Source organism: Lottia gigantea (assembly GCF_000327385.1).
Source record: "Lottia gigantea unplaced genomic scaffold LOTGIsca_72, whole genome shotgun sequence".
In the NCBI taxonomy this organism is placed as follows: domain Eukaryota; kingdom Metazoa; phylum Mollusca; class Gastropoda; family Lottiidae; genus Lottia; species Lottia gigantea.
Genome location: NW_008710427.1, coordinates 1272686 through 1287657, shown reverse-complemented (window position 1 = coordinate 1287657; position 14972 = coordinate 1272686). Strand labels below are relative to the sequence as shown.

The following is a 14972-nucleotide window of genomic DNA, read 5'->3' as shown; positions in this document are numbered from 1 at the left end:
AAATGGGAATATTGTGTAACTGTCTTTGCAATAATTCCCTCATTACCCACTGCATAGCCTTGTCTGTCTTTGGCGGCAAATCTGAAACAGAGAAGTAGGACATTAAACACAAATTCACTTTTCATTTTAGGTATGATGATGAAGAAGATCAGGTAAATCAATATCAGAAAATATTTGTTGAAGATATAGAAAAATTAGAAATAGGTAATAAGACATTTTGTACTTGTTACTTGTTAGGCCTATTCTCATAACAGCCTCTAACATTGTGTACAATAAAACTATTATGTTGTGATGTGGCTATAACTGCATGTGAAAATGTGAATAAGAACCTGAATGTTTAGATGTCATTACATGTATATTGATGAATATATTGAAATATTTAAAGTTAATATTGCTGATGAGAGTTAATATATTATATGTTATATTTGTAGGTTTAGAACCTGGTATATTTAAATCACGATATAGTTGTCTACGTATTTATTATCATTGTTTAGCTGAGGAGGGATTCTTTCATACATTCCGTGTTCCCAGTACACGTCTATTTAATAATGTTATTATAGCTGTAAAAAATCAGGAGGAAGCAAAGGGTAAGATTCATTGACTATTATCAATGAGTAAATATCACTAGATACACAATTAGTATATAGTCAGTTAGAGCTTATAGAATCTAACCATCATTTGTTTGGTTAGGTTAAGTAAATAGTGTGTGAAAGTAAGTCACCAGAGTCTGGTAAACCTAACTGATAATGGGTTGTATAATCCAGGATAGATCCATGCCTAGCTGGTAGAAAGGGTCCTTGAGAACCTATCTAAATTAAACATAGTGCAAAACATTATTGTATGCTATGATTCTAGCTGGTGATATGCACCACCACCTGTAATACCCCAATGAAGCTAAATGAATGAATGAGGCTGGTTGGGAAATCATTTGCAAAATTGGCTTCTAAAACAATTTCTTCCTTCCAAATATATGGTATTTTTCAAATAAATCTGAACCTGAAATATTCTAGCTCAATAACATGTTTCCCTTTATGATATTTTATTACATTGTTTATTTAGAATCTTTACGAGCTATTGGTCAGTCATTTATTGCTAGTCAAGAGTTATTGTCCATGAATTTAGATGTTGTTGAGAGACAGAAATTAGAGAGGTGAGCTCGCAATACCCATTGTATTTATATACTTAGGTGATTAATGGGTTCATTTACACAATATATCTTGATCTGTACATTTGTACAGCCTTAGTTTTTTTAAGTTTAAAACAGTAAGTGTAAAGCATAGATGATCATACAAAATAGAAGGCATTGGGTAAAAAATTAAATGAAATGGGCTTTAACATTATACATTTTGTAATGTATTGCAAAGGTTGGGATGTTGGGAGTGCAATATGCCACGAAGACACTCCAGATATTAGCCTATTAAATCCAAACATGTAGATCCATACTGCTTTAGTGCATTTTGGTACCAGTGCTTTAGACCTCAAGATATTTAGAACAAAATACAATATACCGGTACTATCAATCTATAATCATGATAGCAATTTGTGTTCCTGAGTTAATTGACAACATGATATGTATGTATACATGTATTATGTTTGTATTTTGTAGAAAGCGAACAAGACCTCATCCTGATATAATGGATATACATAAACAACAACAGGAAAATTCTTTAGCTTGTATACATTTACCTCGTGATATATCTACAGATATACCTCTCTCTCTAAAGACCTCTATGCTCACTGATACAGACAGCAATGGTCAAGATAATGCAATTACTGATGAGAAAACTTCCCCTAATCGCAATCCAATCGAATTTCTTCAGGCAGCCATCAGAAGTCCCTTCAAGAAGCCTTCTCTTCCATCCTTCAACACACCCTCTATCAAGTTAAATTTTAGCAAACCAAATATAGCACTGAATTCAGCAGCAAAAGTAGCAGCCAAATTTACAAGTGTTTTCTCTAACTCTGACAAAGCACCTGAAGATGAAATTGAAGAGGTCGCTGATCAAGGGGGACAACCTGAAATTAGTGAATCCAACAGTGATGAGGATACCGTTGAGGTGAAAGCTACTGAAGATATTGATGAGGAAGTGATACTGGGCAGTTGTGGTATCCTAGCAACAAGTCCTAGTCAATTATTACTTAATTCTCAGTTACGAGGTAAAGAGAAGCTTATTTCAAGACAACGGTTGAGAAGCACAAGTGAAAGTGAAAGCGAGTCTGTAACTAATGTTTTTGAAAGAGATTCCGATATAGATGCTAGTGCTCAATTAGTAACTGAATATTCAAGCAATCAGGGTAAAGTTGATGGTGAGAAATTAACCAATCAGAGAAGAGATAGTGCAAGGTTTTCCACAAATAAACTACCTCAATATGAGGCAGCAGAAACTTCACAAATTCCAATACTTAAAATAGATTTAGACACAAACTTAGAGTTAGGTATAGATCAAATAGATTTACAAGAACAAACAGAGAATGATGCCAAAACACCAATAGTTAAAAAATCAGACCACTTACATCACCCTAGTATGAAAATATCTCTAAGTGATACATCATTAAGTCGTCAAGTTGAGGCTGATCGGAGAGGTATTAAACCAGATAATAATCCCTTTATGAAGTTGAAATTAAAAATGGCTAATATTACTAATGTAGGGAGCAGCTCTAGTTTAAGACCACCATCTATAAAATCTCGACCTGTGACTAAGAAATCACAGCGTTTAATGGAGGTATTTGAAATTCTAGTTCGTGATAAATTAGACAATCAAGAAAGTGAAACGAAATTTGTATTTATTTAATTATTATTAGCATATTTTAGATTATTTCCCACCTTAATTTTATTTTAATTTGTTATGGCATGTTTTATTTTAGAATTTTATCAGGCAAAGAGTATATAGATGTTTATAAAGAAATATTATTTTATTTTGTTATATTATTCTCATTCCAGTGCTCAGCAGTATAATCTTTTTTGGTGGTTTATTTTGGTCTCATGCCATTTTGTCCATATATATGGTGCATGTATTTTCCCAATAGTGCAATTAACTTATTATTATAAGCATATCTATTTTTAATATTTTGAATTGCTTTCAAGTTTTGTTCCATTGGTTGTGGTCTTAAGTTACCAGTTCATAGATTTAAACCTTATATAGTGAACCTCAGGTTATTATCTTCTAGAATTGTTTTCAGAGTTTTTTCTCAAATAATTGTACTTTTTTTACATTGGTTACAGAGAAAATATTCAACATTGCGGTAATGCATCATGATTTCAGATTGTGTATTTAAAAGTCATTGTGCATATAATCTACTTATGATAATGAGATTATTTGCCAGTGCTTTTGTTTACGATTAGAAAACTATCATGTTTTAACATGGTTTTACACCATATAGCCACTGATGCTGTTGACACATGTTCTCTATTAATACTAAATATATACCAATATCATTATTTAATTTGATATAATAGTGATGGTGTAAGTATAGGATAGTTATAAAAACTGGTGAATTATTTACATGCAATGATTGGCTGCAGCCAAACATAATGGAAAAAGAACTAAAACCTTAACCAATCTTAATCAGAATTGATAGTAATGCTGTATCACTCTATGTTGTATTATAAAAGAAGTAAGAAGACAGCTTTTAAGAGTGACTAAAGTATTTAATTCTTCAAGCTTTCGTGGTCGTTAAGACGACTTGATCAGATTTTCACCTGATTTTCTCTTACACTTGACTTGTAAAGCAAATCAAGATGAAAATCATAAATTATAACCTTCTTAATCAATAGAAATTGCTCTCTCTATAATATAAAAGTATGTTTGTAAGATATTAAGGTACTGTAGATACAGATGGTAAACATGTAGTCACCATCATGACATGTTGAAATGTTTATGTCAACAACTATACTAGTACTAATACCTTAGAAAAGTTTTCAACCTAGTATAAATTTTGGGACAATTATTCACGCTATATTCTCCAACATGAAAAAAGATTGTAAGGAAAACCTAAGAGAAAATCATGAAAAAGTAAGAATTTATAGGGGGAATGAGGATCCTGATCCTGAAAGGGGTAATGTTATGAATAAGGTTGAAAACTCCTGTCTATATATATAGGCACATCCTGGGTTAGATGGTAAAATGACAAAAAATGTCTAATTGAGGTCAATTCAGATGGTCAGATGTTGTTGAATCTTTGTTTTCCCCATTTCAAAAATTATTGATAAAACAATAACCAAAAGTTTAGATTTATTAGATTGAAGTATATCACTCAATGATTTTAGTATTATCCGGTAGCCAGTAGTAAAATAGGTTTAAGTACTTTATGCAATGTATTTATTAGTATATATTAACCATATGAACACCTAGTGTTGGAGAAACTTACTGTAGGTTGAAATTTTTTGCAAGAGTTTAAAAGGTTAAAGCTTTCTGTACTGTTGCGTTGTCCATAGCATAAAAAATATAATCACATTGATGATATAACATAATAATATATGTATTAGATGATGTGCCAAAATTATATAACTTTTATATTGATGTCAAAATATATTATCTGTATACTCTCTATTTATGATATCATTGTGTAGTTGAAACGAAGATTACTATCTGTTGTATGTGTATCAAAGATACTTGCAAGGGTTAATCAAGTAGTTTATCAACCAAGGATGATTTAACAGTCCAATATCTCTGAATTTACCATGGACCATGTAAAAATGTTCTTTCTTAACCTACGCTAGCAATGAAGGAGTTTAGTGGTTAATTTGGAAATATTGTTTATAGCTAAATCATGCTTGGAATGTTTTCTCTTTTCTAATCAACCAACAAAGTTAGATATATTTAAAATATTATTTGCCAAGATAAAAATCGCATTATTAGAGTGTTTCATAATGTGTATATCTGTCCCACCTCACAGCAGTGCATCTTTATAGTGATACTAATATTGATAGCTGTAGCACTGGAGTATTTTCAGTAGACATATAATGGCTCACAGAAAACATCACACCGAACAATATTTTTTCTTTCACAGATCTGATTTTATTCACTTTCAAGGAATTATTATAATCTGTAATTGTCTGTTAGTTTTGATTGCAAAAGAACTGATTTTATTGAATAATTCCTCTAAATATTTATTAATGCATAGTGAACAAACATTTATTGAACTTTTACTCTGTAATATGAGACAAATGATCAATTATTAAATTCTTAGAGTTGGTGCATGACGTATTTTGTTGTTATAACATTTGAATCCTGTCTGTTGTAATCATCCATAATTACTACATAGTTTTGATGACGTAACTGATGATATTGAATGATCCCAATAAAAAGTTATTAATGCATAATGAACAAACATTTTCTGAATTTTTACTAAAAAAAAGGAGACATAAGATCAATTATTAATTGCTTAGAGTTGGCGTAAACCTGAAGACAATTTCAGAAAGCCTGTGTATAATATTCTTCATATCTCTTGTGATCACTCAGTACTAATCCTGTCTGTTATAATCTTCCACCACTCATACTGTCTGGAATAGTTATAATATTACTCACCCTGTCTGTTATCTCACATTAGTCTTCCTGTTTTATAATCAACCATAACTAGCCCTGCCTGTTACATTCACCTATTACTCGCCCTGTTTTAATCACCAAGTTCTCATCTTGTTTGTTACAATCATCAATCACTCGCTCTGTCTGTTACAAGCTTCTATTACTCGTCCTATCTGTTATAATCACCCAGTACTCGTCAGTTACAATCACAACGTTATTTGTTACGTTATTACTCACCCTGTCTGCAATATTCACCCATTACTCACCCTGTCCGTTGTAATCACTCATTACGCATCCTGTCTGTTACAACCACGCATTTTTCACCCGGTCAGTAATATTCACCCTGTGTTATGAACATCTATTACTCACTGCCTGTAATAATCTCCAATTACGCATTATATCTGTTAAAATCACCCACTACTCATTCAGTCTGTACTATTCACTCATTCCCAATTATATCCGGCTGTAATAATCACCTATTCCTCACCTCTCTGTGATAATCTAGTTAACCCCAGTGGCATAGCAAGGTTGACGTCCGAGAGGGAGCGAAATATCTGAGGTTGCCCGAATTTCTAACCTGAGATTGTGAAATGATATGTTGGAAAATGAAAAATCATTATGACCTGCTGATCTGCAAATTTCTAAAGAAATAAACAAATTACAAAAAATCGATTTTATTCAATCATAACAATGATAATGATAATAGATATAAAATGATAACAGTCCACCATTTGGTTTCAGACTTATTACTCCCTGAAAGAACATGAAACACCTATTAAAACAACTTTTACCTCCATCCCACTATTTCATTCTTCAGTGGGACAATTAGGAATTTGCCTTAGACGTATCCTTTGTCCATTCATCTTGTATTGTGGTTGAAAAGTCAGTTTTCAATTTGGGGATCAAAATGTTGCCAGATGTACCATAAGGTACCATTAGGTGCCCTGCAATGGTCAAGATTTCCCACAATAATATATATTAACCCAGCACAATTTCATTCATTTCAACAGATAAATGAATTGGTGATCTCATATTCTCTAACTGGTGATGGCAATAAGCAATTTTCTCAAAATATAATAGTCTATAGTTTGTACCTGCAGTTTTTTCACATATATAGTTGGCTTTAGCGTTACAATCTAAATCATTATATTTTCCACCTTGATATAATATAGTACAGTCTTCATTATTATAATTATTAGGTTCTTTATTCCATTTACTGAAATTGCGATTTAAGGTGAACAGATAGGCCACGTTGAGTGAGGGTGTTTGGAAGGCATTTTCTATGAAAATCTGGTTATCCAACTGATGCTTCGGTACCTAGTGTTTTCTTCCCGTAGAAATTGGCACGCTATTTCTGCTCTGCATTGGAAAGTCGAGATACTCTTAAAAACTACACTTGATTGGGACAAACGAAACTCTGATAGTTGCCCTTTTCATGAATGGTGTAGTGCATTGTCATCTCTCGCTTGAATACCTAACAGTACAGAAAACACAAGTGGAATCATAAACTTGTAATGTACATGTATATCTATTCTGTTGCCTGATGACTTACATTATATCTACATTTACAACAGTGTCATAATCTCTCTGCCACACCCATTGACCCTCTATAGTTCTATCATTTAACCCTGTCCACCATCTTCTATAGGTTAAAGGTTGGATGGCCAACTGTTGATTTATAAATGTCTGAAACGACAGATATTTCCTCGTTAGGATAAACTGATAATCCATTAACAGGTGAGATGAAGCAAATCAATATTTAAGATCGAGCAATGAACAAGAAGTTTGAAATTCTTATGTAACTCTCCATAAGCTGAAAGGATAGAACCGAGCAAAGAGTAACATGGCAAAGCTGCTCTCAATATCAGATGTGATGGACACAACGATAACCATGTATCCATGGGGCCCTGGACATATATCATCTATCTTGTGAAAAGTGAATATTGTGTAATATCGATTTACTTACAACTTCATCTTTAGAATCCAGACATAAATAGCCAGCTTGTTGATCCTCATTATATAGATGTGCCTGATCTAAACAAGCTTGGTTGACTTCATTCCACATCGTTAAGGATGTGATATTAGTAGAACTAAAATAATAACAATTTGATCCACCATCACTAAGCCATCCAGGTAAACATTTATTTCCTACAATTAATATTCATGATATCAAATAGTTCATTTCCAGATCTTAAAGTTTATACATGAAACAATGTACATTTTGTTCTTAAATTTTCTTTCTCGATGTAACCTTATTCCAAAGCACCCCAGGTTTAAGCACTGGTTTCCATTATCTGAATTTATCAAGAGTGTATCTGTAGTATCCTGACGACTTCACATATTACTTATAAGTGAACACAATTTTTACAGACCCACATTTATTTACCTAAAGTCAAATTCATAAGAATATATTTTCATTTATTTTGAATTTATGCTAATAGTTTACTCAAAGTATCAATATAAGTTCATAATAGAGAAGAATAATCCATAGTGAATAAATGTCTTACCTGGATCGTTAACATATTCACATATATATCCTTGTTTCTGGCTACAACTGACATCATCAAAGGTTCCATCCCGTGCTATCAACCCACAATCAGCTTCTTCAACATTACTGTTAGGTTCTTTATCCCACTGACTAGGCAAGAATAGTTGGGATAAAATACAAAACAAGTAGATTTGTGCGTTCAATCCATTATTTCCTTTAGGACAGAGATAGACAACTTTTCCATAAAAATAAATTTAAATGCAGTGTTTAGGCCACATTCTGGAAATATTAACAGGGACGTTATTAGTAATGTGTGTCAAGATATTTTGTTAAATTTTAATGTAATTTCTCTTTATGTTCAAACACAGATTCAATGCCAAAGGAAGTACACAAAAGAACTCACATGAACTGTGTATTTAATTTGGTACCATCAGCCCATTTGTAATCTCCTTCTGTGTCTCTATCATTTAACCCAGTCCAATATCCTCTTGAAGGTATTATCTGTTGGCTTATCCAGTACTACAATGTAGCAGAACAACATGGAAATATAGCTTACTTCTAACAGTAACAAATTCCAAAGAAATCAATGTGCTCAGTTCCCTTTTTCATTGAATTCACCAGAAGAATTCAATTCACAGCGTCACAAAACGTGGGAACGTAATGTACGTGAGATCTAAATATAAAGATAATAAAAACTATGACAATCTACCTTTTTATCAGCTGTATCTTGTTTCAGCAGATCACCGCCACCTTTCTGACAAACAGATCTTGCTTGAGACCAGGTAGTTTCACTATTATTAGCAAATAAATAACAAAAATGACCTCCTCTTATCCAATGATCTGGACAGCCTACTGCTAATTCAGCTGAAATTCAGAAACAGAAGATTTCGAGGACGCACCATATATTAACCCCCGGATATTGTATTGAAAGTCTTTTACTGGCGATTTCTTATATACTTTTAATACAGACGAGTACGCAGAACTAAAACTCAAGTATTGATACATGTAGAGATGAACACCGTTCGCACATAGTGACTGTCATGTTATATTTTCATACGTCATCAATAAATATATCTTACTCTTGGATGCTGATTTTTGACAGATGAAATGAGACCTTCCTCCACATTGAAAATCATCAACAACACCAGCTCTGTACATAATAGCACAATTTTCATCAGATCCATTACTTGGTGCATTATCCCACGGACTAAAGATAAACAAAAAACAATTTCAATTTGAGTAATCTCACTTAGTTGAGGTAAGCAATGAGAAAAGATACGAGTCCATAAGCACAGATCTTTTTAGACCGACAAAAATCTGCTAACCGTTGAACCGTTTGTAAAAGGATTATATTTCTCAAAGTGGATTAAAGATCATTGGCTGCATCAACAAACACCAGATTTTTCATAGATTAGGGGACTCAGATGTCTTGTGAGGTAACTTGTTTTCTGTCATATGTGAAGAGCTGTTTTAGTTTTACTTACGTCATAGACGCATTCCATGTGTTACCATCTTCCCATACATAAAAATCTTTGTTGTCAATATCATTGAGTCCAGTCCACCATGGTGTAGAAACACCACCAGCTCTATATGGTAATTCACTTGAGAAAAACTCCTGGAAAAATTCAAGCTGCTTCAAGACTTTTTCGCCAACAATTTTCAAAATAATATGTTCTTTTAAGCAAACCTTGATTATATTGCGACAAATTTCCCGATATCTTCGTTTGATCTTATTCCATAAAATTTAATACTGAGACAAAACCTAAGAAACTGGCTGTGTAATAATTAGGAAGAATCAATAGGTGCTTTCTGTAACTAGTCGATCCTGTCTCTTATGAACAACTACGTTCTTCCTGTACCGACGAAAATTTGCAACTCACAATCAGAAAGAAAGGCTGATGATTGCTTATCAAAAGTAATAGTAGGCATAAAGAGATACGACTTACAACTTCCATGCCAGAGGTTATTGATAGAAGATGCATTGGTCCTCGACCAAGTGGATTCAACGTCTGACATTTAGCTTTAGCATCTGACCATGTTAAAAATTCTGCAGGGTTAGCAGGGTCAGCAATCCAGTAGCACGCAAACATTAAATATGCCCATCTTTCATCGGAGGTAGGTATTGGACAATATTCATCTGAAATGATGTTTTTTTCTTATAAACCGAGTGTGAGAACGAGGATACATTTCATTGTTTTCTGCTAGAATTAGATATCTCTTAGTTACCAATAATGATAAACCTATTGCTGTCAAGAAATAATTTATAGACTTACATCAGGGTAAGATGCGAGAGGCTGTTTACTATACAATATAGTCTCAACTGAATAATACCTCAACCTACCTTCCTTTTTGTTGACTTTACAGATATATGGATATTTACTGGTACAGAAATCATCACTAAATCTGTTAAATTGGTTTATATTTACACAAGCTTGTATATCATAATTATCTGGTTCTGTATTCCAATTGCTGGATACAAAAAGAGAAATTTAAACCTAATAAAATAGAAATAGAAAGGCCCAAAGGAAGAAATTATGGTAGACAATATTCATTTGTTTAAGAGTTGACTGTCTGGCTGTCTATTTATTTTCAGATTCTTCTTTTTCCGAGCAAACGTATTATAGGTCTCTAGTTTAGAACTATAATTTCTCCGGCAGACTAAAATGCCATTTTCAAAAACATCTCTATCCTAGGCATTATCAAATTTCAGAAGGTTCATAATTTAATATCTTAATTCCAACCTACATATTATTCGCAATAGGACCATGTAACCATCTCCATTGGGGTGTAGGTGTTAATTGTTTCTTTAAACCAATCCACCATCCAGTTGTGGGATAAGATTCTGTTTGGACTGTCAACCATTCCTTCAAAAATAGACACTCAAAAATTAAGAGTATGCTGTTTCACCAATACCATGTGGACGGGTTGTATTAATGGTGCTAATGTTGCGTATAAATCTATCGTGTTTCTCTCAGATGGTATTTTACCCCGAGGATAATGATAATGATAATGTTTATCATTTACAATTTCTATACCTTACCAAAAAGCCATTGAAATACACACGTACATGAGTAGTATTAAATTATAATAGTCCCTGAGAATAATATCTGTACCAGGAGACTATTATGGAATGAAATGGCATAGCGAAGCAATTTGAGAAATATGAATAATTTACAAATCGTCTTCATATCTCGAACGAATATACTGGTTAAATTGTCATATAATGGAATTGTTAATTGATGTTTTGACGGTTATTTTGAAGTAATTTAAAACAAAACAGACCTGTTCAGATGAAGTGTGTATAGTCAACATATCAGAACCTCTAGCATGGCATTCATCATGGGCTTCATCAAATGTTACTTGATCAATATCATTCCAATAATAACACATTTCATTGGCTTCTATCCACCCAGGATCACATTCAGTTACTGTTTTAATAATACTGCTTGCTGAGCTTTCTTGAGAAGTAAACATGAAAGTTTCAGATCGGAAGGTAGCAATTTGATAAAAAAACAAAGGGGGTGTTAATTGGCATCAGTATGATGTCATTTAATATTGATGTTCATGTTTTTTTAAAAACTTACAGACACTTGACCTGAACCGTTGAGAAGTTGAAGTCTTTGAAGTTGAAAAATTTGACAGTTAATGATACACTTTTTATTTACACAGTATTAAGTATATAAGTGAATATTTAATTTTATAATCTGTAAAAGACTGCGAGAAGTGGTTTTAATGTAAACGGTTAATTAAAACGTACCTATGGATAGTATGACTAAACCTGTACATAAAATAAGATACATTTTCCTCTGGAAATACAATAAAATCCATGATGTATTAATAATTCATATAATATATGGACATTGGTTTCATACATGTATACAATCATACACATGAATTAATTGTTTATATTTTAAATGGTGAAATATATTCTCTATTGGAAATATTCAGATGGTGTAGTCCGGGAATCACAATTTTTTTCCAAATATTGTTTTTAGAGGCAATATAGTTCCATAAGGAGTATAGTTATTTGTAGAAAGGCTGTTATCAAACGATTTGTGCTGCATATGGTGGCCGCATTGAATATGTGAAATTACGTTGATTATTCTCGGTATTATTTCTTTTTGACAAGAACTTTTTTATAGGCTGATATTAATCAGTGGTTCAATTTTTAAAGCTTCAATTAAAGATGTGATTATGAATAATAAGAAAAAAACCCACATAAAATAGAAACCGTATTACCTCCGTGTACAATTTATCTCACATCCCTTAATATGTTGACCTACTTGTTAAATACTTGTTCTTTTGTCTAAATGGTGGCTAGCTGATAATTCAACGATTGATAAAACCCAATATTTATCACAAATCATTATCTTTATTTATCTGATACGCTACACTATACCACTTGGCAATTCAAGGATGCCCAGTCAGCCTACTGCGTAACATATAATACCAACAGTGTGATTCCGTGTTTTAATTTTCAAATCAGTGTACTAAATTGGATTATAAATTACCTGCTGTGTCAATTCATCTCTAAAATATCTAAGGAAATAGTGAATGAGATATCTTATCTTTGCACCCTGAAGCAACAGTGAATTACGTTTTACAGAATAGGAACATGCCTTTGCTGAGCTGAGTTATATGTACTAACGAGACCTCAAGAGCAAGTAATTTTGCCGTGACAGTAAAAGAAAATATGTATAAAGAAAGAAAAAGAGTGTTTTCAGTATACATGTACACTGTTTATATCAGAAAATTGATCAACCTATTATACGGTTTGTAATATCATTGATATAACTGTTGTCTGATTTAGTATCATTGTTATTCGATGGCTTCCTTTATATCAACGAAGGTCTTCAACGACAGATATTGGTGCTGGAGAATGCTCGCGAGCGCTGAGATCTTCCTGTAATCAATCATGCTGACAAATCGATCGTCTCTTGTGGGTCCGAAGGTGTCCGAACTGCAGACATCAGCAGTGGAGAAATAAACATATCTCTGACAAAAGTCGATCTTTAATTTTGTCAATATAGATCCTGTGTGAAATAAATATCATGTATCTTTGATTAAAATTCTATTTTTTTATCGATGGAGCTAAATTAAAGAAACACAAATTACTTTTCAGAATAAAAATCTCATATCCTATGGAACAACAAGCAATCACTGGTTAAAGTTTTATGCAACGTGATTGTTGTTCCATAAAGCTGTGCCTATATAACGTACTCACAATTGCTAAATGCAAAGACTTTATTCGTCATCAATATGGAGATGTGGCAAATCAACTCATAAACAAGCTTGAAAAGAGTGAGGGTAAACTAATTCAAACATGTATATATAGTCTGCCCATCACTTTTTATCATTATGTGCCTGAGGACGACGGGGAAACACGTCGAAACGTTGCATAAAACTTTAACCAGTGATTGTTGTTCCATAAAGCTGTGCCTATATATCGTACTAACAATTGCTAAATGCCATTCAAAGACTTGACTCGATTCATATCTATTTACACAATGATAATACAGTGAAACCTCTCTAAAAAAAATCCAGGTTCTGAAAAGACATATTTGAAAAGTCCTGGCTGAATCACTATAAAATTTGTAGAAGGAAAACCCTTTCTAAACAGTATCGGACCTATAAAAAGGCTAATCGATAGTTCAATAATTATCGGTACTAATCGGTTGATGTCATTAACACATGCTGTGGAGTAACACCAAAGTATACTTATCCTATTAAAACGGATTTAAATGATTGAACATTACTCCAATGACATTTCATAACTCTTTTGGTGGACTGAAATATACCCAGGGACGTAACTCTGTTTAGATAGCATATTCCCCCTCTAAACCGACACCCTCCCTGAACCGGTATGTGGACTCACTCCACTAAAACATTTTATGCAAATGATTGTATAGGAATGTAGTCCAGGCTATTTTTAGAAATCTTCTTTCTCTCTCCCTTTTGGGGTTTTTGCCTGCCTATTTTTGGGTAAAATTTGGTCTAGATTTGGAATTTGATGTCTGAAATTGCATTATCTTTCAGATTTGGTGAGATGATGAGAGACTTAAAGGCGGAAGGCTAATTCTAAAAATAGTCGTTTTGTGAAGTGCCAAACTCTAGCGGATGAGTATAACCGGTAGTAGTCTACTTTCAATTTTAGTAGCTCAAAATTTTCATGGTCATCATATAATGAATTTTTTAGGAGACATTGAGAATTGGTCAGGCTTTCATTCGACATATTGGAAAGCTTTCAACGAGATTTCTGGAAAAAGTTATAGAAGGTTGAATTTCGTGTTTTAACATGGGAAGAGATGGCAAATGAATTAGTGGAGTGAGTCCATGTATCACCAGTCTGGTCCCATATTCAGGGCATCAAATTAAGACTATTGTTGTCGTACCTTTTTATAAGATTATTGGCGCTAAGGACATCAGATTTTTAATGTGAAAAGCCGAGATCGGGGTTTAACACAAGATTTCGTTCTGTATCATTAATTCACTTGATATTTTCCGTCAAAGCTATTAGAAAACCAATTAACGGACCAGGATGATTAAAAACTGTTCTACTTGTATAATGATGAATGTCAAGTAGAATATTTCATCAGAAATATATTAATTTCAGTAACATTGAGCTTGTTAGAAACTCGTTTGTATTTGTATTCCTCAATGTTTCGACGGCATGGTTCTGTAAATTTTAGAAACTAACCCCGTTAGTCCCCAATGAGGCTACACGAGTGAGGTGTATTTTATATTATATATATCAATCTTCTTGTCGTGAAACATCACTTACTATATTCTGATGACATTATCAATTTACATTCAGTTGTAACAATAGCACTTGATATTTATATTAATGATATGTAGACGTATCAAAGATAAGTTCTAGTCTCTTTAGGGTTTTCAACTGAGAGGAAATTTTTAGAAAATGGTGTAATTCTTATCCTATATAATCGACGTTATGGGTTAAT

At 32.9% G+C, this 14972-nt stretch overlaps 2 protein-coding genes across 2 annotated transcripts; one reads left to right on the top strand and one right to left on the bottom strand.

Annotated features, from left to right (window-relative positions):
• Nucleotides 1-130: 130 nt before the first annotated feature.
• On the top strand, nt 131-2271 carry LOTGIDRAFT_221601 (hypothetical protein; the record flags this gene model as incomplete). The annotated part of the gene is made up of 4 exons (XM_009066017.1): nt 131-204; nt 432-587; nt 1060-1150; nt 1607-2271. Coding segments are annotated over exons 3-4 (702 nt in total), but the record flags the coding sequence as incomplete, so codon positions are not given.
• Nucleotides 2272-7073: 4802 nt separating this feature from the next.
• On the bottom strand, nt 7074-8866 carry LOTGIDRAFT_131080 (hypothetical protein; the record flags this gene model as incomplete). Its single annotated transcript, XM_009066016.1, has 5 exons — nt 7074-7211; nt 7492-7673; nt 8033-8163; nt 8417-8532; nt 8723-8866. Coding segments are annotated over 5 exons (711 nt in total), but the record flags the coding sequence as incomplete, so codon positions are not given.
• Nucleotides 8867-14972: the final 6106 nt, after the last annotated feature.